Here is a 27,935-nt window from a genome sequence, read left to right on the forward strand (position 1 = left end):
CAATATCTTAAATATTTTTGTGCATGAAACAAAGTTTGTGTACACTGGACCATCAGAAAGCAAAGGTGTCATTATCGCTGTAGTAAGTACTCCATAGTACTTACTCTGTAGTACTTTTCCAGAGTAAAAGCTACCCAAATCACTGATCAATACCTATATTATTCTTAGTGAATAAGATCAAGGATTTCCAAAGGTTCACAAATAGTTCAATGAATTTTAATTCTCTCATCTGCATGGCCCTTATGAAAGGTTGTAGCATGGTGATTGATATGGAGTTTCATCCCTCTTCCAACTCTATGATTCTCTGTCAAATTAGTTCTCTTGTATGCTTTAAGATTCAATTTTAGATTTTATATAATCACAAGTTATTATCTATTTTGAGTTTTATTTATATCCCACAATTCTCCAAAAAGAAAGTTCAGTTAGGGGGAAAAGGGAGTATAAATTATTCTATTAAAACAATCACTAAAAGATAACAGTTTAATAAGAAATTGAAATATAATAATGTTAATACAAATTACAACACCATACTCACACCATTAAAAGATGCTTCTGCAACATCAGTTAATAGTCAAACACTGTCTAAATAAAAATGTATTCCCCTCTCCTGCTTGTGGAAGGATTGCAGCGGGACCAAGCCTAGCCTCCTCTGGGATAATAATGTCTACTCATTTATTTATTTTTTTACAGTTAGTGTTATTCAATTCAGACTTTACCTCTTGTTATAAGTATACAGTTTCTGTAACTGTTTTTAAACTACATTCTGTTAACAAGCATAAAGTGACTCGACACTACAGTATACTAAAATTTTATTTTAACTTCTTAATTTGAGAAGTGTGTGATTAAAAAATTAACATACATTGCATTTACACATTCAGAACATGTAAACATAACATCAGCCCCACCAAAAATACACAGAGCTTTGAAACAGCAGTTCCCAGATTGCTGAGTCACATCCTCAGTTCTAAAAAATAATTTTCCATTGACTATTACATCTCTAGAAAAACACTCAGATATTAGGCTGCAATTTCAAGCAGCACTAGCCAGCACAGTGAATGCTGAGGAAAGCTGCAAGCTACAGTTCAGCAGTATCTGCCTTAGCACATTGATGAAGGCTCCTGTAATGTTTTCAACTGAGCTGAATATCAGTATTGCTTCCTAGTGGCGTACTGTCAGTGTATGTAAAATTGGAATTGAATTTCACTGTATAGAATACTGATGTTGGATGATGGGACACAAGTGAAAGGTTGTAGCATGGTGATTGATACGGAGTGTCATTCATCACACCACATAGGATATGCCCAGGATGACACAGCAGACATGACACAAGTGATTGATGGAAGAGGACTATTGCAGACACCTGTGTGAGATGATCATGTCATGGATAAAGTGTATAAATAGGGGTGTGGGCTATGTTGTGTTTGGGTTGCTGTTGTTAGCAGATGTTTGTTTGGATAGTTGTTGGTTTGTACATAGTGCTGTAAATACTCTGTTGTAAAGTTCTGAATATAGAACTTGGAGACTGAGCTATTCTTTAGCACTTTGCACAGTTATAGATGCTGACAGTACTGCTGAGAATTATTATCTATTTGCATGTGCTCAGACTGAAGGACCACAGATAATGTGTGGCTCTGACACATGCCAAAAAGGGGCTCATCATTGCAAATCAAAATCCTATAGTCACTCCCCCAAGTCTGTGGACATGAGATCCATGGACTCGAAAATCCACAGAGGGGTGACCGCCATTAACCTCAATGGGGCACGTGCCCCATTCAAGCATATGGGGTTTGAATATGCACAAGTTTTGGAACTCATGGAGGAGAGGTCTGGAATGGATCCCCCACGAGTTCCAAGGGGCAACAGTATAACTATTTCTATCCTCTTGAGGAGATCACATTCTTTACAGTGTCTTTCCTCAACCTGGTGCTTCCTAGATGTTTTAGAATACAATATCCACAAATGCTAGTCAATATGTCAGTCCTTTGTCATCCACTATAACTGCTATAATCCAAAACATTAGAAAGAGTTAAAATTGGGAAATATTTTTGTACAGGGTATAACATACTTACAAGTCGATGCTCTAGCTGTTTGATTGTTTCATCTTTTTTCTTTAAATTTTCCTTAAGTTGTGTGATCTCATTCAGCAAATCTTCAGTCTTATAAAAAACAAAAAAGAGCCATTCACGTATTAGTAAAAGAAATATAAAACTAAATGTAATTATTTGGGGGGGAGCAGTTTTAAGGTTCTCACAAAAAAATTAAACACCTGTTGGCTGGGAAATCTTTTTAAGAAAAAAAAATTAGTTTCCAGTTTTTCATTATCCAGTATTGAGGTAATATAAACTGCAGGTATTGTGAGATTTTTACAACATGGCAATATTGCTCCACTTTTGTTATATCCCATATTTTGTATACATTAAATGCATAGCAATAGCAGGTACATTTCTATATTGTTGATCAATGCACTTATGCACTCCCTAAGCGGTTTAATAATAATAATTAATAATTTGTTTTATTTCTATACCACTATTCCAAAGATCATAGCGGTGAACAGCAAGTAAGCTAATTAGCAAGTAAGCTAATTTGCCTCCAACAGTCAGAGTACTCATTTTAGCGACCTCGGAAGGATGCAAGCCTGAGTCGAGCTTGGGCCCTTTTGCTGATCTTGAACTCGCAACCTTGTGGTTTTGAGTGGGTGGCTACAGTACAGGCATTTAACCACTGCGCCACCAGGGCAGTGATGAGGGTTTAGAAAGTGTAAGCTAAGTGTCCCCAACATTCTGGGTACTCGCTTTAGCGACCTTGGAAGGATGCAAGCTTCAGTCAAGCTTGTGCCCCTAGGTGGTACTGAACTTGCAACCTTATGGTTTGTGAGTAAGTGGCTGCAGTACAGATGTTTAACCACTGCAAACCACTTTAAAATTCCACGGCTTTAAAATTCCAGTTATTCTGAAAAAGCACCAACACAAAATACAACTGGATTTCATTAAGCCACAATGTGTGTGTGTGTGTGTGTGTGAAATACAGTTTTCTAAAGATTAAGACTAATGATTTTATATAGAAAGATGAAAAATGTAGCTTCTCACCATGTGTTAGGTGCCATTAAACCTCAAATAAAATTGATCTGATCAATCTGGAGACTAAATCCAACATTCTGTGCTAATGGTTGCTGTACAAATTGCCTCCCCTCTCCTCCAGATCCAGAATAAAAATATTTGTAAGATTTAAATCTCTATTTTTTTTCTGACTTTTAAAATCTGATTACTTCCTATTACTATCAAAACTTTACTATCAAAAATTCAGTGCATAGATCTTGTCCAGAAATATGGCGTTATTTTTCACATGCAAGTAGACACAATGGTATTGACACAGCTGTTTATAAAACACTTAATTGTTTTAGCAGAGATTTAGTTATGTGCCAGGGGAAGGGATATGTGTTCAACTAAGAGGGCAGGGAGCAATACATGTGGTTACACAGAGGAAAAAGTAAGTGCCAGGATAGTGTATTCTAATGGATCTCCCCTTCAACTAGATATTCAATATTTGCCATACCATCCTGTTGCCTAGTGGGTGCTACTGATGAATAACAAATTGGTTTGTTATGATCACTCCTACTTTCCCAGATTGACTATCGATCAGGAGGTTGACCTATTAGTATAGTTAAGATTTAAACACATAAACTCAGCAGGGGAAGTAATAACAATGTAACAGAGAAATTGTTGGAGACAAGGTATATTAAAACTTAACTATTTTGAAATTATATCAGAATTTAAATTTTTGCTAATGTAAAGTGAGGCCATTGTGATTTACTCAGGTAAACATGACCTCTAAATGATCAGTTTTAATGAAACATTCACTTCAGCTTTTTGCTGGGCACTACAATCTGAAAGGCTCTGTTCTAAAACAAGCATAGCTGTTTTACCTTATATATTGGTTCAGGCTCTTGCAGTTCTGGGCTTGAAGGCAATGAGAGAGTGATGTTGTGGAGTGACACATTTTCATCATTCTGTAAAAAAAAAGAAAAAGAAAATCTTCCCCACTTATTTTCTGTCTGTAAGTCATTACGTTGTTTTTGACGTATACTCAGAAATATTACTAAGTATTCTACTAGTGTTGTCATTTTATACAGTCCTTGAGGTTCTAATATTTCCGAGTTAAATAGGAACCTTAAGCTAGTTGTGTTACAATATTGACACTACCATCTTATTTGACCTTACCTAGAAAGTTGTCTTTCTAGTATGTTTCATAAATATGCCAAAATGTCTAATGTTACATACCAGTTAAGATATACAGTAGACCCTTTGAATACGCAGATCTGTTCCGGATCCCTCCCCCCCAGTGTATGAGAAAAACTGCCTATGCTCAAGTCCTATTAACATCAATGGGTATGCACTTCCTTTTTGTCCTCCTGGGCTTGCCATCCACGGGACCTCAAGTCCACCTGAGTATGAAGCAGGCCACCTATACTGTATATACTCAAGTATAAGTCTAGAGATTTTAGCCAAAAAAAAAAAAAACAAAAAAAACCCTGACTCAAAAACACATGGGTCAATGTAAAGACTGTACATTGACTCTTATCAAAAAGGAGCCATCCACTTCTCTGAGTAAAGTGGTGGAAGATGAGAGCTTAGTCAAGGGCTACATTAAAGCAGAACCACATTTCCAAAGAGTCTCTTTAGAGACATCCTCAGTACCATAAACCCTTTTTTACCGATTTTACTTTTCGTCTATATGGCCTATATTGAATTCTTCGTATATTGTTCAAGCTTGATGAAAGAAACATAATCTCCTTGTCTGAATGCTACAAGTAGAATCCTGAGCTTTGTTATTACAGTGGACATCATCAGTGACATCACAAAATATTTATAACAGGCAGCATTCCTCTACATAGCCTGCAGTGGTTTATGATAAAAGAAAATATCATTTTAAGTTACTCTAAGCTTTGCCACTAATAAAGCATAATGGGTGCCAGCAGCACAAATTATACCTGAAGGAATATAATCCAACTCTATTGATGTGATGTTTTAATTTACTTGTGGCCTCAGGAATAGATAAGACACGTGCCCTCAACACCTAGTGCTTCCTTTTAACACAGCTACATTTAACAGGAAGAGAAACTCAGGAAGAAACCTAGAAGCTGCTGAGCTGCTTTTATAACTGGAACTTAATTGTGCTCTTTTACTACACACACTGTGGGACATACTTTTAAAACGCCGCACTGCCAAAGCACCGCAACACTGCCCACCATCTTGTCAGGTGTGCAGCATGATGCCAGCTGGGGGGTGTCAATGGGGCGTGCGTCATCTGAAGGCTATGCCCCCACACCACCCCGAAGCCAGCTGAAGCTGCCAGTCTGTTTTGCCCTAGTTCCAAGTCACAATTCAGGAGAAAAAAAATAAAAAGTTTCAAGACTTTACTGTCATAACACAGACATTATTAATTGTCCTCATCCAGCTTCACAGTGTATGTGTAACTTACTGACCTGGTGAAGTATCCTTTTCATTTTTAATAATTGAGTTTTCACAGCCGTACATTCTTGAACCATATGCCGAAGGGTCATTTCATCCAGCATCACAGTGTTTGGCGGCAAACTTCTTAGAGGTGGGTACAAGCTTGGTCCTCCATAGCCTTCAAGATGACCAACAGGAGGGGAGTCTAAATAGTTGCAGCTCCTGATATATGTTAATGGAAAGTAACCAAGAGGAAGCCATGTGAATATGGCAAAGGGAAAAAAGGGGTCTCGTGGCTGCTTAAAGAATGAGCAATAAGCTTTCATAACTTCAACCAGTCTACAGAAGTTTATGTCAAATTCTTGTTAGTCTTTTGGGTACTATAGTGCACCCTTGCCTAACAAAGGTTATTGTACTGACAAGGGATAGAACCTTTTTTGTGGTAGTGCCCTTGACTTTGATAATGTCTTCCTTCAACAATACATTAGTGTCAAAGCCACTAGCACTACAGTACCAGGCAGAAACCTATTTGCCCCAATATTTTAAAGTCGGTATATACTGTTAGTCCATTCTGTTCTTTTTACGAATGTTTCTATTGTGTATCATGTTATTCACGCCTTGTTCCCTCTATTATTTTCAGATGAAGATTGACTGGAAAAAAATTTGTTTATTAAAGTTGTCACCCAATCCTCTATTGATCAGCCACTCATGTATTTAAATGTAACGAGCATTTAAATAAAAGGGCATTCTTTATTTTTCAATAGCACATATATTTGCCACAGAACATGTCACCTTAGTGTAGTCATTTCTTCTTCTGTGCAAATGAAGGAGGAATGTCTTTGCTAATATAGAAAAAAATCTCAGATAGCAGGCACTAAAAACATTTTTCAAGAAAAATAGTTTTTAAAATATATTGCTCACTTTGGAATGTTTTTAGCGTATTTCAAAAACTTTTTTAAAAAAAATTGTTCATCAAACATTTGGGAGAATCATTTAAATACTAAATGACTGATCAGTTACAGGATAAAGCCTTAGGGGAGAATACAAATCAGGACTCTGTGTTGGCCTGTGGGCAGAGACACGTCGTAGCATCCACACACTCGAAAGCATGACTCCACCCCATCACGTCTTGATGCCATGAACCCATTTACACACAGTTCATAAGGGGCATCATCATGCCACTCTGTTGCAGCTATGATGCCCCTTCCAGGAATTCTTTTTGCTCCCTGCAGAGGCCGCGGAGTGCGGTTGCCACAGCCCCAATCCAGAGTAAAAAGGGGCCACCCATCTGTATAGCCCCATAGATACTACAGTCAACCCTCTTGTTTTCACAAGGGATCCGTTCTGGACACCCCCACCTCCCACGAAAACAGGGTTTTGCATATATTCAAGCCCCATTGGCTTGAATGTAGGCACGCGGCTATGGGAGCATGCGCACATGTGCCTCAGGCACGCACCCCATAATTTCCCCCTCCATTCATCCCTTGTGCATAAGCGAGGGATGTGGTCTCCAAAACTGAGAACAGAGGGAGGACTGTACATTCAAATATTTTAAAACATATTTATCAAATGTGGCAGAGAGCCTTTTTTGATCTCCAACATGTCTACGCTTCATGGTTTGGAGGTAAATAACAAAGTTTGTTCTTCAAAGTACAGACTTAGATACCACAGAACAAGCTACCAGCAGTTTAAACTAAATAACCCAACACTCCAGCCCTTAGAAGAAAATAGCTAGCATAAAGCTGTACAACAAAACAAGTAAGAGTAAACGCTTGGTATCCACGTGTTCCAGGAACCCATGTGGATACTAAAATCCATGGATGCTCAAGTACCATTATAGCAATAGCAAGTACATTTCTATACAGCTTATCAGTGCACTTAAGCACTCCCTAAGCAGTTTACAAAGTGTAAGCTAATTGTCCCCAACAGTGACTGCAGTACAGGCATTTAACCACTGTGTCACCAGGGCTCCATATAAAATGTCATAGTAAAATGGTATCTCTTATATAAAACGGCAAAATCAAAGTCTGTTAATATTTTCAAGCCATGGATGGTTGAATCCATGCATACAGAATCCATGGATATATAGGGCCAACTGTATTCATATTACAAGACTATTCCTAAGAATATAATAATAATAATAACAACAACAACAACAACAACAACAACTTTATTACGGCCATTTGGCCAGCACACTAAGAATATTATGTAAATACACCATAGAAATGGTACAAACACATGAGCTTACAAAAGATTGTCTTTTCGGCACTAAACCTTTGCACCTGAACCAGCACCTAAAAAAAACACTTACAATAAATTGCATCATTTAACGTGCTGATTTAGCCAGTATACTTCTAGACACTGGGAACAAGCCCCATCGACCTATGTGGAATTTACTTCTGGATAATGTGTTCAGACTTGCACTGCTAAGTTACCAATAAGTCTGTAAATGTGCACATGAATATGTGCACTTTGAAGCCCATTAAAATGGACAGCAGGAGAGACTTTTCTCTCTCATAGTTAAATAGTATTTATAGAAGAAAGAGCATCAGTGATAAGAATATTTCACTAAACAAAGCTTCACCTTCATCTTCCTTTGTAACTTCCTACCACTGTCTCCCTTTCAAGTATTCAAATTTATATTCTAAACTTCAAGTGTTCAAATGTATATTCTAAGCTAATATTTATATTGGGGCAGCAACCTTTCTTTAAAATACAAGGCTAATCCAACGGGACAGTATAAAAACTAGTTTTCACACACACACACACACACACACACACCTTGAATATATTCCTTCTCCAAGTGCTTTACCTGTTAAAATCACTTTTGCTATGGGCATACTGATCAGTGTGCCCAAGATGATAGTGGTCTTGAGCATTCCACCGCTGTGGCATTCTCTTCCACAACCCCTCCTTCTGCTGTCTGGTATTTCGTTCTTGTCGCTCATAACGGTTCATATTTTCACAATCCACTACAGAAAGGAGAAAACAGTCCAGCATCAGTGTATAAACGGAAGGGTTCTCACTCAGAAATCTAACAAAGCTCTCAGGTTTTATCTATTATTAATTTACAATTATTACCTAAATAAGTACCAGAACTGATGTGCAGAAAGCTACAGGTATTCATGTGGTAGTTTTCTTTATTTTTAATGAATAAATAAGTGTGATGACATTTTAGTAACTGAGACAATCAGTTCATGAGCACAACAGACAAATATTTCTTCAAGTCACAGATATATCACAAGAGGCATCCTTAAACTACTTTGATACTACAAAAACTTCTACTTCAGTTAAGCCACTTAATTCTTTAGTCATGGAAAACAGTAAAATAAAACCAAAAGTTAGATGAGAACATTTAGCTGCTTTGTTTGTTTGTTTTATAGTATAATTTCTTTGCTATAAGAATCTGGAAGTGACTCAAACACCACTTCACTTTATTGCAAGAAACTTTCTTTTCCAATATTTATATAACTGACTATTTAAACAGAATGTTAAGTTTTAGTTACAGAAATTTTTAGAATGTTCATTCTACCATTCAAGATGAAACTGAGATTTTAGAGCAACAACAGTCTGGTTTTAAAAGCTGTATCTGGCAACTATTTATAAACTTGTAAAAGCAAAGCCAAAATATAAACTGCAGCCAGATAGAAAGATTTTCAAAAAAACCCTTCAGGCTTTCCACTTACCCAAATACTTTCTCTTCGCATTGTCAGGCCTTGACTAAAAGCTTTTCATAGCTGAACAGTCTGTTATTCTCCTGCCTACTCAGACAGTGTTTTGCATAAGATAGTGGTAAACAGGCCTTCCTTCCTGCTCATTCTCTGCTTGCGTATTGCTGGGAAATGAGCCCAGTTTGACCCTGTGATTTAGAGCTACCAACCTCCTTCACTGAGTACATACTTGTTCCACTAGGACAATCACTATAAATAGAGTGCAAGTTCCTTCACAGATGTCAGAATGGAACAAGAAAATATAGGCCTATAAACCATTCTAAAGCTTGTTTGAGTCAATTCATATTTACTGGAATCACTGTGATTTGCAAAGTGCATTTAAATATTCTTCATAAGGTAACAGCGATCTTTACCAACTTAACACTTTTTAGAGCTTTAATCTAAGGACATTTGAAAGTATTTAAAGAAAAAAATTCACTTGCCTCGCAGAGCAAGGAGTTTGAAGTTTTTGTAGAAAGAGTGTCTTGTGAAAAATCTCTATTTGCATTTCAGACACTGCACTGTTATTATCCTGCCTACTACTTTAAAATACTGACCAAGCTGAAAAGTGTGACGGCATGGAAAACTGAGCATACAGAAAACAATAGAACTTCAGTAAAAAATCAGTTTAAAAGAATGCCAGTTCTGACTTGGTGCTACAGATAATTAGAGTGGTGGTAGTTTGTCATGAAGCTGAGCAGAAGGACCTAGTGCTGTTGGTGATACCTATAAAAGTATCCCAAGCTCAGGGGGAAGGTGGTGGTGAATGGGAAGGGAAAGAGGGCAAGTAGATCAGAGTACCAGAGGTGAGTTGCAAGTCAGACACCACTAGAATTATTCCACTAACCATTATCACAGGGTGTATCTTCAGGTAAGTCGACATCAAGCATAAGATCATCATCTTCAAGATCACATGAATCAAGGTTGTTCAAGATGTCCTAAAAAGGAAACAACATGCTGCAAGATGTGTACGTGTGAGCCTGTTTCTTCAGTTTAACAACATGTACACTCATTTTGGGGGGAGGAAATGTTACAGAAACTCCAGCAACAAAATGTAAAGAAATTCATTAGATACAAGCCTCTTTTAAAAAACTGTTCTGTTCAGGTCGCAAGGAAGTACCAGAACAACTTGCCTTCTTCACCTTTATTACAGTACCAATTTGTTGAGCTGAATTTCAGAAGTAAAGTGGGTTTGGAATTGAGTAAATTGGGTTTGTATTGAGAAAGGACTGAAAAAGAATAAATTCTCCCTATGCTATACTGTTAGTCTGGAACATTTGCACGGTGGCCCATGAAGAGGGATAGAATAATCATTCCAATAGCTTCAGCAGATCCTTTTGCAAAAACGTAGTCCCAGATATGGAAACAAGAATATGAATTCTGACAGCACCTCTCTATGTACTTTTAAAATGTATTTTCCAGTTTACAGAAATTCTTACAATTTCATTCATTACAAATCCAACTGCACTGCAGTAAGAATAAATGGAGGATTTACTTTAAAAGTCATCTGGTGTAAAATAATGCATATATATCTGTCAAGAAAAACTGAGCATTTATCTGTCTTAATAAATATTCCTCACTGCCTTCGGCATTAAAATAAGAGGGGAAAGTGCAAGACATCATCTTGTAGAATTAAATATAAATTAGTGTTATGTGAGTGATATAACCCCTCATACTCTGCTACCCATCAAAATCGTATACTTAAGTAAGCAAAGTAAAATTGTGTGTACACTGCTGCCTTACAATTGTTACTTTAAACTATGTGACAAAATTGCAGAAATGCTTGGCTGACAATTGAGACAGTTGTACTGTCTCAAGAGTATAAATAAACTAATTTTAATTAGGCCTCCATACAGACAGGCCCAAATAAAGTTGCTTTGGGTCACTTTGGAGGTATGCTGTTTAAATGATGCATGTGTCCTAAGAGTCCAAAAGCTGCACCAAAGCTGCACTCCAGTCCTTAGGACTGGATTGTGGCTTTGGCACAGCTTCCAGACTTTTAGGATGCATGCATCATTTTAACAGCATACTTCCAAAGTGGCCCAAAGCAGCTTTATTTTGGCCAGTCTGTATGGGGCCATAGAGAGATTTAGCCTATGATTTTCACTTTTGACCTGCCAATTCCTCATGCCACTGTTTCCTGGCACTAGCCACACAATTAACATACCTTTATGAGAAAAAAAGATGAACTGTTAAAGAAACAAACTTCACAGTGAGGGGGCCTGGAAGAAGAGGTAAAGTATGAGCATGGCTCATCACTGAGGCTACTGTGACAACCATGTTAAGTCAGGGATTTCTTCCAACCTAATAAACTTGCCATCCAATCAGGAAGCAGCAGCAGCCACTGTCATCCCCAAGCTTTTGAAGATACAGTATCACTTAACCATCCTCTGACTGATCCTGGTAAGCAAAAAAGCACTGCACAAATGGGGAGGATAGTCCTTGCTGGACTGGAGATGTACTCAACTGGTCAAATATTGTCTATTTGTATGTAACAAGCAATTCACCATTTCTTAGTTGAAATTTCTCTGCACAGGTTAGCAATTTGGGATGCAGGATAGAGCTACCTTTCTTATACAAATTTAGAGGGGAAAACGAGCATAGTAACAATTCATTATGCCAATACAGCAAAGAGGAGGCAGATATGTTATAGCACTGTTTGCTCAAAATTATTAAAATATGATCTTTACTAAACAAAACAGAAATGAGTCACTAGAAGTTCACTGTTATACAGTATTTTATACTATGCTCTTCCATTTTGTCAAGGAAACTTTTTGCCTACTCCCCCCAATACAGTAGTTTGATCATCATGGTAAGACAACACATGCTCAAAATTAGTAACATTTCTACTTAATAAAACACAACTACACATCTAGATTAAAGGTGTGGGAATATAACACTAGGTTCCTAGAATCTACAGAATTAAAATTCCATGGCAGTGTGTTTGTGTAGTTTATTCTAACTTCAATGAAATCTACAATGATGAATTTCTCACTTTCTGATCCCACATTCAGACATCACAGTAAACCAGAACTGATTTATCAGGGAATATAGGCCAGAGTTCTGAGCATCAAGCTGAACTGATCACAGATGTCTGCCTTGTTGAATTGTTCATATTACTAGGAATGATTGAAGAAAATTTTAAGATATTCTGTGATTCAATAACATCTAAATTAATGTGTCTTATGCATTTATCTTTCTGAGCTCTATATTTGTATACTAGTTCTGCAATGAGACTGTAGTCTAGGATTATTTATTTTAGCATCACTGCTAATCACTAGTTTGTAAAATTTAAATACATCTGTCCTTGCCAGTTCTAGCTTACTCATTTTTGGGGTTCTCAACTACACTTAGTTTTATAGACTTATATTTGTCCAGCGTGGCAGGGTGTGACATCTACAGCCCTGCCAAAGGCAGCCTCTAAACTATGAGGAAAAAAGTGTGTGTGTGACACTTTCATATGTTTGGAAGCAAGGTACAGTACAAACAGACAAGTTGTTTTGCTGGTTAAGCAGCTTGGGTTTGTTGCACAGCAACAAACATCTTCTATTCTTTTTAGGAATCCAAAAGTCTCTCCTACAACCAATGTCTCTCTTTTGAAATGAGAATATAAATATTATTGAAATAAATAAGAATCTACAAGCATCTTTCAGAGCTCTGGAGTAATATGATCAAACTTTCCAAACCCAAATAATAAAATGAGTAGGTACCAGGTATTTTACCCCCTGGGTAAGAGGACTGGAACTCTGTATATAACAGCTATAAAATGCTTGAGCAATAGAAAGATGGAAAGTGACTTCACTTTGCTATAAGTATATCATGTTTATGCTCAAGGTTTGAAGGAGAGGATTTTCTAATTCTGTCACTGTACTCCTAGAAGCAGGTTCCATGATGCAAATAGTGGCACAATACTCACTCACTCCTGTAGCCCCTATATGACCCAAACCTTTAAAAACATACTTTGGAGAGTCGGGAAACTCTTCAGAGCAGGTTTTAGTTCAAGAGAGGCCCAAGGTGGGGGAATATCTAAAACTCTGAATGCCACTGCTAATGCCATACTTCATTTAGCCCCAAGCTAATGGACAAGTACTTGAAGCCTATTCACTTTCAAATACATTTAGCATCACTGATCTAAAATCAAGAAGATCACTACCACTACTAAACAACACATATTGTTCAGGGGGCCCTGATTATCTATAGGAAGACTTCCAATTTTATTCAATTCCCTACTGCCTGAATTGACTATTGACTAATTATGACAAAATTATTGCTATAGTTCAGTAAATATCCTGTAAGATATCAATAAGTTGTTTTCTATTTTTATAGATAAATACTGTAAATAAATAAATAAATCAGAAGTAAATTGCTGTAGTTCACAAACTGCAAAGCAAGAGCTTGCAACTGTGTTCTAATAGTTAAGGCCTAAGTAAATCACTTAAGGAGCCCCCTTTCCTTCCTGATGGAATCAGTTCAAGGTCTACCTTCTCAGCATTCCTTGCAAACATGCCAGCAAACATCAGGCACTAAATGGTTAGGGCGAAGAAAATTAACTTCTGTCCACCTTAGAGAAATTGTAATTCCAAATTAAAATTGCTTTTAACCTAAAACCCATTTTTAAAATATACTGTACTTTATGCTTAATATTACTAAAGAAATTGTATTAGCTATCTACCTATATAAGTTTAGGGGAAAAATTGAAAATTATATAAACAGGGCAACAGAAAAGCCAGAATGTTTTGTTACCTAAAGAGATTATAGACAACGTATAGAAAGTAAATGTATAGACTGAATTATTTTAGAAAACAACAACAAATACTTGTTTTGTAAGCTACCTTGGGTCCCATGTTGAGATAAAGGTGGGATGTAAAAATACATAAATAAATAAATACCTCTGCACCTGCAAGCAGTGCAGTGCATTATTCCTATAAAGTGCTATGAGAGGGGAAAAATTATATATTATGTGACTTTTTTTGTAAATATAAAAAAATATGATAATGAAATCAAAGCTAAAGAACCAATTTATTTATACAACAATGAAAAGTGGAAAGATGCATTTTCAAGTCCATCAACATCTACGTTCTGTTAAAAGCATAAAATATACTGGCAGGCATGAATTATGGTTGTTTATGTCCCCATTTCAGGGCGCACAAGATACCTGGTTCTTCACTTAAATAGATGTCCATGTTCAAAAAGTAATATGCATGCTCGTCTTTTGTATAGTAATACAAAATATAATTATTGCTGTTTTAATCTACATAAATGGGGCCACTTTTGCATTTGATGACAGTCTCTAGAGACAGCTTTTTAAAGGAAAATTTCAACTAGAATGTAACTTAGAAATGTTCAGCAACTGCTAGGTAATAGGTATTTAGCACAATGCTAATTATGGAAAGTTTACAAAAGCAGTCAACAACTCTGTGGCCCCCATTAAAAACTGAAGTATAAATAGCTAAAAATATCTGCACTCTGCTGTATGTTTTTCACATCTCATTACATAAGAATACAGAAAACATGTGAAAGTAGCCATCCCATCAAGACTTGAATATTTAAACCAGGAGACTATTACCCGGTGCTGCCCTCTAGCCTCTTTTAGTGAATTTACCAAAGAAATACAGAGAAATATTCAGCAGACCATAGAAATTAACCAGTTTTTAAAATAAAGTTCAAAGTTCCCTTGTAAGGACTAATTTTATTTTATTAATACTATGAAGTATGACCATGAAAACGCCTGAACTTTTCATACAATTCAGAGAATGTATTAAGGAATTTACAAATTACTGAACAGCTAAATACTTCTAGTATAATGATTTCTTTTGTCTTGTTCTTCAAACATGCTATAAGGAAAACACTATCACATCCTTCAACTTCATTCATTGTTTCATAAACTGAACAATAGAGTTAATGGGTGCTGTTTTATTTTGAAAAACTACAGGTATCACTGACAGCATAAGGTATTAAGTCAAATTGCTCCTTCCATCACAAAGCTGGAAACATATCCTGGGACACAAGTTGAAAAACTTCCACTACATCTATCCAGCTCTACAATCTGCCTCCATGTTCCAGATCCAATGAACACATGTGGCCTCTATTTAAAAAAAAGACTAGTTTCCATCCAACTGAGGAACAGCAGCACCTCTGATATCAGCATGTCTCCTCATTTTTATGTAGGTCTTTGTGATCATGCTTTCTGTGCAAACTGACACTGTTTTGTCCACTACATATTGTTTTGTCCACTACATAGTGAACCAAGGGAACATTTGCGACACCCTTAATTGAAACTAGTCCTTGCCAGAATCCACAAGAAGTTGTTTTTAACCTCTTAGTGGATTTGGACAAATATGTGATCTGGAGAGTAGCTTTGTATGCTCTAACAAAATTAACCTCAAACATGTTTTAACAAAGTGTGACCTCTACAGCTCCACTAGTTTGCCCTTACTAATTATTGAAAAACTGGCTTGACTAATGAGCCACTGAACGTTTACAACCTTAATCCAACTAAGACATGTTTTAAAATCTACACTGGTGATGTAGCTCCACTGGTCCTGATTTTGAAGGAAGAGAGAGTGGAGAAGCATTACAAAGTATCTAGATCAATTAGTAGTTGAATCAAAATTGTAAACCAGCACATATTTTCCAATCAATTCATGACTTGACAACGGTAGAAACAGCGGTTGAAACAGGTCTTCAAACATTACTGAATAGAAATTTGTATGGGAAGACTTAAATTCTAGTATAATTCAGAATACTGCAAAGGTCAACTTTTTGACATAGCACATAATCAACTTGAATCTTTAGTGTACTAACCATGTGTAGAGGACAGGGCTCAGAACAAGCCTGTTCCCTCCCCTTCCCCGCCCCATGTGCAGACAGTGCAACAGGGCATTATAGGAAATAGAGATCTCTTTCCACCTTTTCTATCCTCCTCCAGCTCTTCATCTAGCATGCATTACAATTCACTCATGAGCCAAGTAACTAACTCACATTAGGTTCACATGCCGACAGGAGAATCAGACCTTCTACAGGTTTTTAGCTTTATTGAAAGTTAGTACAAAACAAATGTTAAGTAATATTTTTCTCTTCTTTAACAATTAAAATCAAATGAAAACATTTATTCAGTTAATCAACAAGAAAACAAAGTAATCTATTAAAATTCCCTGTACTACATTAATTAACAATTACAAGAGCCAAAGTAATCATTGTTTATTTAGCACACTGCTTAAAGCAAACCATAAAAATTACATTAAATGTTTAAACGGGACAGCTTTTTTCCATGATTAGTGATACTCCAATTTTACAAAGGGAACATGTATTGTAAATTATCATTACCTAGTATACTGTAATCTTAATTATTTGTCCTCTCTGTTCATTTTCCTTTCATCACTCTTTATTAACATTGCAAGCCTTACAGGTTAATTGCACTTTGAATTCTCTATAAAACCTTTAGTTTATATCACACACGATACAAAGAACTGAAGTAAGCAAGCTGTACTTACTATACTATTCATTTCTGAAGAGTCATAACTTCCACATGGATGGACACTGCCAATGGGCTCCAAACCTTCTTCATCCCACATGTATGTCCCATCCGAGCTATCAGATGGAGAAAGCTCAAAGGAGGAGCCAGCCCTGTAGTCCATGTCCGAGGAAATCACATTGTTTCCAACAGGATGCTTTGCACTTTCACTCTTATCATCTATTAGTTAAACAAAATCAAAGAAATCAGAAATATACATAAACTCATACTTTTTTCCAGTATTTATATGCTCAAGGAGCCAAACATCATGCCAAACAGTACAATAAAGTAAAATAAAAAATAAAAAATTATTCAGCATTTATTAAAATATGCCAATTAAAACAGCAAACCATACAAAAATATGAGAAAATTAAAACACTAACAAAGCAGTAATTTAAAATAAGAGAGAGGACTATGTAATTCTGATTATTTGCTGCTGTGCAACTCACATGTAGTTGAGAAGACTAGAATCTTTTCTTTCCCTTGCTCTTTCTTCTTTCCCCCTTTCCCAAATATATTAAGTTTTTTTTTTATTGAAACATTTGACTGTGTTGTTTTAAAGAGGAATTTCTAACTTATCCACAGAAAAACGGAATAGCTGTAAAACTACTCATTATAGTCTTGGGATTTTCACAATGTTTTTTAAAGTTTTGCATTTCAGTTGGACTGAAAGAATAAGTCCTTACCTGAAGGACTTATAATACACAACCGGGCAGATTAGGGTATGTTAGGAGCTTCATCCTGTTGGCAAACTATCAAAAACTAATTTCCTTGAGGAAGCCTTGTTAAAGAGGATCTGCTAGTACATGAATTCATCCTGTCTTCCAGAGCAGTAACATGGGCCCAAAACACAAGGACAAAAAGCACTGGCTTTGGGCCAATCCAGAAGTGTGGTATGCAGATGACACACACACCTGGGTCAGCCAGAAGCTGTGCTGAGGCCACCTAAGGAGGCCCAAACTCAGCCACAAAAGGAACAGGGGGGGAAAAACACGCTGCTTGCTGGCAGTCCGTTGTGGTGGCCACTGTTCCACTCCACTCAGGGCTCTGGCCACTCCAAGCCAAGGAATAATAAGACCAGTTGATTTCCTTGGGTGCAAATAATACACACACTTAATTGTTATAAAATTCAGTACAATTTAAGATACACCTAACTTTGGGTAAACTGCCTCCACGGTTTGAACACTGGATTTACAGCTGCATTTTCCCCCCAGCTGTACATCAATGCTAAGAATCCAAATATTAAGCTTTCAGGAATCAGAACAGTAAGAGACACAGACAATTTCACAATTGCATGGATATGAGGGATGTTAACCCAGGATCTAGCCCTCTGTGACCCGTGATATCAAATTAATATCAAATAGGGAAGATGTCAGCAAGCATCCAAAAGGGGGCTCCCCAGAACAGGAAACCAGACACACTGCCCCACATTGGGATACATGGATGGATCAGCATGAGAGAAGCCCAAGGCATTTATCCATGATGGGATTTCTCAGGATCGGAATCTGCATTACCCTTTCACTAAGGAAATTGCGATACTGAGCTGGACTTGGAGACTGTTTGAATACAGGAGACATGGGGAGTTTCATTCTTGTAATAAAACTCTTTTTGTCTAAGTACATTCATGCTGATTGTCTTGATGGTCTTGCACATTGCACCCCATTCTTCTCCCTGGAAAAGTCACCAAGCCTTTCAACTCCTGAAACACTTCCCTCAGGACAAACTTCTTGCCTTGTGCCCAGACAATAGCAAAGTGGTCTAGTTTAAAGCCAGAAAAAACTGTGTTAGATTTCAGCTGGTCACTTCAGTAGTTGCCTACCCCACGTCACTGGTGCCTACTGAGCTATCCGCATTCCAGTAAGCCCACAATTGGAGCTACACTTTGCATCAGTACAGTATTTCCTTAGTCACCTTGCAACTTGCTATTATCTACTAGCTTTGCATCATTAGTTCTTGTGTGTGAGAGTGAGAGTGTGTGCTTTTGAGTATGAATTCCTTTTTCATTTAGCTAATTTGGAAACATCCTCTGGAGTTCTCTGGGTTTGGAACTGTTATACAAAGGCAGAAATCCTGGCTTCCTGTTACTGAACCCTTCTCATTGCTTCCTATTTAGCTAAATTAATTTCCCCACTGAATTTAATTTGTGGGGTCCTGTTGGGACTTCGTGCAATTTAGATAACGGAGGTACAAATTGCTCTATCATTGATCCCACCAACTCTTAGGTGGGGTACAGACCGCCGCCGGTAGATCCGCGGGGGAGCCGGAGCCTTCAGACGGCGCGGCTCCCGCGCGGACCAAAAAAGAAGCTCCAAAATGGAGCTTCTTTTTGAGTCGCATTTGTGACGTAGCGAGGCGCCAGGGGCACACTCGCTACGTCATAAAGGCTGCGACACGTACGGACGCTCAGCGTCCAATACGTAAAGATGGCGGCGCCCGTATGAACAGGGCGCCGCCATCTTGTACGTATTCAATACGTACTAGGGTTAGGGGGGTGCAGAAGCACCGCCCCTTCCTAACCCTAGTACGTATTGTATACGTACTATTTGGCAGTCTGTAACCCGCCTTAGAATTGGCTTTTTAGAGCCAACTTTCGTAAAACCTTTATAGGTATAATTTGCTAATGAGTGTTGAAATCAAAAACTGGGCAAAAATTGGAGTCCAAGGGAAAATGAGTCCAAGGAAAAACTTATTTTGGCCTCAATACAATGGTACAGTTGCACAAGCATGAGGCCCATTGCATTGCTAGAAATGAACCAGCAAGGAGAAACCCAGTGATTGTCTATAAAAGGTTGTACAACTATTTCAAGCAGAAATAGCGTGCACAGGGGGTCCTCTCCTTACGCAGATCCCCCCATGTAAGGGAAAATCCACCTATGCTCATGCCCCATAGGAAATAATGGGGCACGTGCATGTGACGGTGCAGCGTGCGCACCACAGGCATGCACGTCATTGCTGTTCTCCCCACGCAGCTTCCGCGTAAGCTGGAAGCTGCGTAAAATGCATCCACACATGGCGAGGGCGCATTGTACACTGCCTCTTGCACTGCCCATTGCAAAACTGTTAAATCCAGTTAAAGTCCAGGTTTTTTGCTCCCCTAGTGTAACTTTGGATGTACAACCAAGTCTTCTAAAACTGGATTGAACCATCTCTTATGTACTCTAATTCAGATATACCTTTGGAAGAATATGAAGAATTTACCAATTTGTAATTCACAATCTAAACTTTCAAGTCCTTAATAGTGCAATCCTATATATGTCTTCTCAAAAATAAGTCCTCCTATGTTCAATGATACTTACACTCAGAAAACTGGATCTAGGAGTTGCAGCTCAAGAAATGACAAACAATGTATAGCAGCAAATAGAAAGGAGACAAGCTCCACATGGTGTTAGATGATCAACTGTTTATTTTTTAAAATAAACTCTATATGTTTTGGCCTATACAGAAGCAGGCATTTTTCAAGGGTTAAAAACAAAACAGATTATAAATATTGGAAAAAAGAAAGGGCAACACTAAATTAATCGTCTTCCATAAAAACTGTAAAATTGACACTGGACCATCTAACAGCATGTGGAACTTGTATCCTTTCTATTTGCTGCTGTATATACACATGGTTTTCAGTACTCTCTTTACCAAATTATGTATATGGACTGCAGTCTATTAAATGACAAAAGAATGGCAGCAACGTCTTTATGGACATCACATAAATATAACATATCATATATATTAGCATACAGTAAGATTTTTTCTTATCTAAAAAGAAAAACATCAATATTTACCAGCCACTTGTATATCCAGCCATTCATCAGAATTACAGCTGGGTTTTTCAATTTCTTTAAGAGACACATGTTTATCTAATGATACTCCATCCCCATGTTCCAGCTCTTGAACAGGAACCTCCTCTTCTCGGATTCTTATTGTTCTGTTGGGATCTTCTAAATCTATGAAGTCATCACTGAAGTCTTCACTCAGATCATTTTTCTCAGAAGAGGACAAGGAGGATATAGATATTTCATCGACATCACCATCCATGCATATTTTACAGCCACTTTCTACAAAATTATTATGTACAGCTTCTCCATCTTTTGTTCTTTCACAATCTTGTGAGCCTTTTGCGTCAGTACTTCCAGCTACATTGTTTGAAACAGAGTCCTCTACTGTGCAGCTTCCGGTATCTTTACTTCTACTGCCATCCACAGGGATCTTTCTACCCAAATTCGGATTGCTGGGCTTCAATAATGAAGGGCGCCCTGTCCTAAATCTGAGAGAAGGTGCCTCTCCAGATCCATTTGAGAGTGGCTGTTTCTTCAAACCAGGAGGCAATAAAGCAGCATATGTTCTAACAAAACCATACCTTAAAGGTTCATTACCGTTGGGCACATCCAGCTGCCGTAAACTTCTTGACAAGAGATTTGATCTCTGAGATGTTCTAATAGCTAGGTGTTGGTTTTGATAAGGCCTTGTAAGATCCACAGCTCTATTAAAAGAATGTGACCTGGTTAGGGATGTAGGGGTCAAAAGAGAGCTTTGAATGGAATGTGAAAAGCTTTGTGACCTAACCATTTTTTCACAAGAAGATTTAACATTGTCTGTTGACTGTGATAGACTCTCCCCTGAGCTGCTCTTGGGGGCAGTACAATTTCCTCTACCCTTCTGCAATCCTACAGTTGGCCGACTTCCACAAATTCCATTTAGGTGTGATTTTGGAGCATTAAGTCCAGAATATGACGTCCTGCCTAACAATGTACTTTTGGTAAATGTAGCTGAACTAGAAAGCCCAGGCAAACACTTTTGGTTTAATTCTTCTGTAGATGAAACAAGCATGCTATTTTGTTTTGCTGTTTTGGAAAATGAACTATTTGAACCCACCCTGAGCACTTCTTCATCAACTGCTCTGTCAGACTTAGAGCATTTTTCAGAATCAGTCAATCTTTCGTTGGAATTCTGGCAGGAGCTAGATTCACTACTGATCTGATCACCCAGTTGGTGCTTATTTGATTTTCGCCAGTTAAAAGAGAAGGAAGCCATATTAATAGTGCCATTGTGCTTGCTGAAGTTTTTATCAATGTTCTGAGTATTCCCTGATAAATTAAGAGCTGTTCCATTTGAAACTGTCTGAAGGATATTCCCAGCAGGTTTTGTTCCATACTTTGGTAACCTGGAGACCAAGGATGTTCTGATATGATTTTTATCTTCCATGAGCTATAGCCCATCCATGAGATATAGTGCTCTAACACTCTTTAACTCTGCAGAGAGAACAGAGAAAGAGATTAATAGCAGCACACATGTGGATATTAGAGAAGTACACAGCAGATTATTTATAATAAATGTGATGCCCCAAAATGTCTTGTTATTGTTAACTGCCTTTGAGTTGACTTCAACCCACAGTGACCCTGTGAATGAGAGACCTCTAAATTACCCTATCCTCAACAGCCCTACTCAGCTCCTGCAGATTCATGGACATGCCTTCTTTTATTGAGTCTATCCATCAGGAATGTGGCCTTTCTCTTTTTCTACTGCCCTCCACTTTACCAAGCATTATAGTCTTTTTCTAGTGAGTCATTTTTTCTTTTGATATGGTGAAAGTAAGACACATCAGTTTAGTCATCTTTGCTTCCAGCGAGAGTTAGGGCCTGATCTGATCTAGGACACATGCATTGGTCTTTTTAGCAGTATCAGTATTCTCCGAACTCTTCTCCAGTACTATAGCAAAGCATTTTATTGCATAGATCACAAGACACTATGGGTCGCTCTTAAAGAAATGGGTGTGCCACAACATTTGAGTATTCTATACTCAGGAAAAGAGGCTACTGTCAGGACAGAATATGGAGAAATAGAATGGTTTCCAATTGGAAAGGGGTCAGGCAAGGCCATATTATATCCCCGGTCTATTTAATTTGTATGCTAAGAACATCACACTAAATGAAGGAGGGGACTCAGAGGAGGGTGGTTTGAAAATTGGACGAAAGAAAATAAACAATCTAAGAAATGCAGATGACACCATAATACTAGCAGAAAATATCAGAGATCAGAGAAAGATGTCTATGCATTCATCTTGGAATTTGTTTAAAAGGAACAAATATTTCAACCACAGACCAACTAAAACTCCCAAATACAAACAACTTTAGTAATACAAAAAGTGGATAATAATATTTGACATATACTATATGATAACTTCTTGGCAAATTTGGTATTAAATTTCACGTCTGGGTGAAAACTGTGCCCCTGAATGCTTGAATGGGTGTAGGTTTCATCAGAACAAATAGTACTGTACATCTAAAATCTTCAGAAGTGACTCTATGGGCTGCAGACAATACACATCCTTGGTTTCACATTAAGACATCTATTAAAATGTTGCTCTGAGCATTCTAAATTCCACCTCATAACTGACTGCCATTCTCTCAGCACCTTGTTATAGTGTTCATGCTGAATAGGTGCTCTTCTCTGATCATGAGTCCACATGCAGCTATTTTCCCAAAGAAATTTCTAATGTTTTCAAGCACTTTTTGAGAACAGCTATATCTTATCTACCCATTTCTAAGATAAGAACCCCAGTAAAATGATATTGTTTCATTAACTGATGATATCCAGTACACAAAGTAGACTCAGCTGTATCATATAGAAGTAAACAAAATTATTTTGGCAAAATGGACTGATAGACTGTCAGTTTATGCATTACAGTTCCTCTCTATAAAAATGCAGAATTAATTTCCATGGCTGTAAGAAAACCAGAATTGATGTTTTGCAAGCATATCTGGTGACTTCTTAAAGACTGTTTAAAATTGCATACTAAATATGAGAATATCCAACAAAATAGAAATATTTCGATATTGGATATTACATAATTTACATAATTTTGTTGTCTCAAATTCTGTGTTTCTATAAAATATTTTTATGTTTGTACAAATGTATGCATTCATGTTTTTTATGGCCTGCAATGGATACTGAGAAGAGATGATGATGTAGTATCTATTACAACAATACACATGCCTAGTACAATAAAACTAATACAGCTATTAGTTTGTGTTGCTCTATGGCTAGAAGGTAAATTTTTTACCCATAAAGACACTTTTTAAAAAATAGAATTATTCTACACAATAATTAGAAATAATTCTGTATTGCAATAAATTGTTATCATTTGCTTCTTGTCACTAAGATTAATAAGCATATTCTGAACAAGGATCATTGGAAACTCTACAAATCCTCACCATAATCTTTTACAGCAAATATACAGGAATCAGCTGCAAAAATACATTCATACTTTAGAAACAAATTCATAAAGAGAGATGGTAATAAGGTAACAAATTTCTTGTTACATTAATATATATCTTATCTATGCTAAGGATTAAAAATATAACTACTAAATTAGATCAAGCTTTTCCGTTTACAGACAAACAGCAACAGTCAAATCAATCTCCAACCAATATATTTGCTGTAGTTTCCAGCTGGTTATGACCTACATCTGTGCCTGTAAAATATAGGTCACATGAAAAAAGTCATTTAATTTGATGAAGCTTTGCGAATAGTTATTCAGTATTCAGCTATTTTCAACCTGCATTTCCTTCTTTTATTTCTACTAGTTACCTTATCCATTGTAGAATTATGCAGAGGAACTGTATGGTAGCAAAGGCAACACCCAGAATCCACACCAGACAGAACTGGGGTGTGTGTGTGTGTGTGTGTGTGTCTGCATCTCTATGCCTAAAGGAATAGAAACTGATCACATGGCAGTATTTACCCACCTCGAACAAGCTAGTTGTGTGTAGTGCTTTCAAGTCACATACAGTGACTTCATGATTTTCATAGCAATTTCTTAGGCAAGGAATACTGAGAGACAGTTTTGCCACTTCCTTCATCTGAAATATTGGCTTCTGCACCTGGTACTCATTAACAGCCTCCCAGCCAAATGCTAAACAGAGCTAATCCTGTTTAGTTTCCAAGATCAGACAGGATTGGTGCCTTTAGGGTGCTGGCTTGTTAACCATCACACTAACCATAAAATTAAAATATCTCTTTTCTAACAGCCTATGAAGTCAGTTCTCTTAAAGTTATAGTATTCCTGATATTTAGGTGTGTTTTAACGAAAAAGCCAAACAATCCTCAAATCAAGGTTGACTTTGACTTCTGCTCCTCAAGAATTTATAATCTTTTATGCGTATTTGAATATCAGTGCTTGAATTACTGAAATACTGACAACAATGGTCATTAAACTATTTGATCATTTATTTAAGCTAGTCAAAAGAAGAAATGTTTACAAAATCTAAATTAAAAGTCTGAGACGGCACTGTGATCAAACTTATACTTGAAGTGCAATCAGTGATGTGCAATAACCATTTCATCTCGGTATGGACCACACTTCTCTTTTGTAGGCTTTAGTCCTACATACTTATAAAGATAAAGGTAATGTCTATCATAACCAATTGTAGGGGGTGGTGCTTATTCTAAGCCAAAGAGCCAATGTTGTCTGGGAACTGCTCTGGTGGTCATGTGGCCAGCATGACTCCACCGAGCGCTCTTATCGTCCCACTGAGAATGGTACCTATTTATCTACTTGCATTTGCATGCTTTCGAACTGCTAGGTTTTCAGAAGCTGGGACTAGTGACCGGAGCTCATCCCATCATGCAGCACCTAGGCCTCAAACTGCCAACCTGTTGATCTTGGAATCAACAGTCAGCGTCTTAACCACTTGAGCCAATGCATCCCATTACTTGAATGTAAATTCTACTGAAGTCAGTAGATAGCACTTCCACAGTAATTAGATATTCAGGACATCAATTAAACTCTCATTGCTCCCCTTCAACATTACATTTAGTTCTTCATCACTGCCTCAGGTTTGTTCTACTTCAGACAATTGTAAAACTTAAAACAGGAAAACATTTCTAGGCAATGAGATACTTCCAGGCAATGGGACAGTATATTACAGGCCTTCCTGTGCTATGAATGGAAATGTGGTGATGACACTGTTTACAAACAAGTCTTCACTAACTATTCTATAATCATTTACTCAAGAGAAGCAGCAGAAATTGATTTTTAGCAGTCTATAAGCAGGCCAAATATCTATTAACATTTCAAATTTAGGAAACACCAGATAAAATGTAACAGAATATATGAAGCTTTATATCTATAACAGTAACCCATAATCCAATAAATTGCTATTTGTTTTGCATCAAAATGAACATTTAACCCTGCATAACTGAACAAGTTAATTCCACTGTAAGTTTAAAAACAACTACAGTAGAGTTTCGATTATCTGACATAAATGAGCCAGCTGATAGTCGGATAACCAAAAATGTCAGACAACCGAATGTCGGATAACCAAGACTCTACTGCAGTTAGCTGCCCAACTATCAATCATCAGAATGCTTAGTTCTTTGAATAAGTTAATTCTTACCATTATATATTGTATCCAATTTAATACATTAATAAGTATGCTGTTAACCATGTTTGCTCCCAGTATTATATTTCCTGTTTTTCTCTCATTAATTTAACGCAATTGAGAACTGTTAGAAAGCTGTTTTCTTCCATGAGTTATTTGGTTCTGCTTCTGACTACTTTGGATCACCTAGCTCTTAACTCTAATAAAGGATGCCACCAGAACAATCTGCCTTGAAGCACTGGTGAACTGCTATCAACAATCTATTATCCAACGAACAGTACTGTTTCTTATTTTTGCAGTGAATGTTTTTTCAATATCAACTTATTAATATTGAAGAACATTTATATATTTCCAAAGTCAACCATGCAGGTATCTATTGTAATTAACTGGCATGAGGTTGGGAAGCCATTGTGGATGAGAATCTCCATTATCTAAAATACTTACAACACTCCAGAAAAATAAAATTAAATTAATTGGAAATTATCTCATGCCCCCCCCCACATACCATAAAAAATTGTACACAGCATCATACAAGTGCTAACTCTGGATCACAAGGGATAACTATTGGTGCCGCCCACTTCCCTTCATATAATATAAGGAGTAGCCAGAGGGAAATTCTGTGGATGTTATGATTTGTCCTCAGAAAGGACCATATTTACTTCATTTTTTTCCTCTCTGTTCACCAGATTCCTGATGCCTGCAGCTTCTTCTCATTTCTAATTACTGAACCAAGTTCAAGTCATTACCAGCTGACCTATAGGCACAGGAGAAGTAACTGCAAAACTGGAAGTAAAAGCAAGTTGAAAGGGAAGATTCTGGCATCCTTGGTTGCTGTAATTAACACTATGTTACAAAGCAATAGAGTTACTAATGATGCTATTATCTCCAGCAGACAATCTCAGTGCAGATAAATATTGCACTTTAATACATGGAGTAATAGTATGCTACAGGCAACTGAACTGGAGTAATCACTTATTCCCTATTCTTAAGCAGATCTGCTATTGCAGAAAATCATATGACCAGGCCCTTACAATGTTATGTCTCATGTTTCTCAAAAGGAAGCCTCATTATGCTCAAGGGCATTTACTCTGCTAAGTGTATATATGGGCTTGCAGCCTTACAATACAATCCTGTGCACCTTTATTGGATATAAATTCCACTAAAATCCAGTGAAATATATTTAAGTCTGCTAACTGCAGCCTTCATTGTTATAAATTACATTGTGCCTTAAATATTAATGGACAATTTAATATACTATGTGTGTACTTTTAGTGATCCTAAGAAAATTCACGCCAGCCAAATTAATGCAGTATAGTTTACTTCAGAGCACTTAGTTAAAAAGGATTGCATGACACTATTTGAACATTCTCCCATCTAGCATCTAATCTCATCAGCTAAATTCACTTAACACTGGACAGTATTATTGCACTGAGCATTCCTATGAAGTGGGACATTCACTTTGCCTTCATCATACCAAGTCAAGACAAGGCAAAAATATTTAAATACTAACACAGATCATGAAACAGTGTTTCCAAGTTACACTGTCTTCCAGAATCCAAAGATACTAATTTTTTCAAAGAGAGAGGCAGAAGGAACTGCAGGCAGACTTTTGCCTGATCCTACAGTACAGATATCATCCTGGGGATCAACCCTACTGATAAACCACAGCAGCATATGCAACATGGTAGTTGAAGTCAAGCTTTATCATGAGAAATACTTATACCGTAAAATGTGGTGGATTAATAAGACTGTGTGATTTAAAGTTATGAACTGTGAAAGTACAATCCAAAGAGCAAAGAATATAACGTTTATAATATGGAATTATGTTTGTTTGTTTTTTAACTGCACAACACCACTCCAAAGAAGATGAAGAGGGGGGTCATTGACA

General features: G+C 37.2%; 1 protein-coding gene across 5 annotated transcripts in view; it reads right to left on the reverse strand.

The window, feature by feature from the left end:
- Window positions 1–27,935, reverse strand: part of CCSER2 (coiled-coil serine rich protein 2) — a 58,215-nt gene that overhangs the window by 22,061 nt on the left and 8,219 nt on the right. For all 5 annotated transcript variants that reach the window (XM_042457423.1, XM_042457427.1, XM_042457424.1 and 2 more), the window contains exons 3-9: window positions 20,450–21,916; window positions 16,654–16,853; window positions 10,008–10,098; window positions 8,263–8,422; window positions 5,483–5,672; window positions 3,923–4,006; window positions 2,070–2,156 (exon numbers count right to left, since the gene is read on the reverse strand). In XM_042457423.1, the coding sequence (XP_042313357.1) occupies window positions 2,070–2,156; window positions 3,923–4,006; window positions 5,483–5,672; window positions 8,263–8,422; window positions 10,008–10,098; window positions 16,654–16,853; window positions 20,450–21,869 (2,232 nt within the window). In that variant the 5' untranslated portion in view covers window positions 21,870–21,916. The remainder of the gene's footprint in view (window positions 1–2,069; window positions 2,157–3,922; window positions 4,007–5,482; window positions 5,673–8,262; window positions 8,423–10,007; window positions 10,099–16,653; window positions 16,854–20,449; window positions 21,917–27,935) is intronic.

The sequence above is a fragment of the Sceloporus undulatus genome, chromosome 3 (genome assembly GCF_019175285.1).
Source record: "Sceloporus undulatus isolate JIND9_A2432 ecotype Alabama chromosome 3, SceUnd_v1.1, whole genome shotgun sequence".
NCBI classification, from domain to species: domain Eukaryota; kingdom Metazoa; phylum Chordata; class Lepidosauria; order Squamata; family Phrynosomatidae; genus Sceloporus; species Sceloporus undulatus.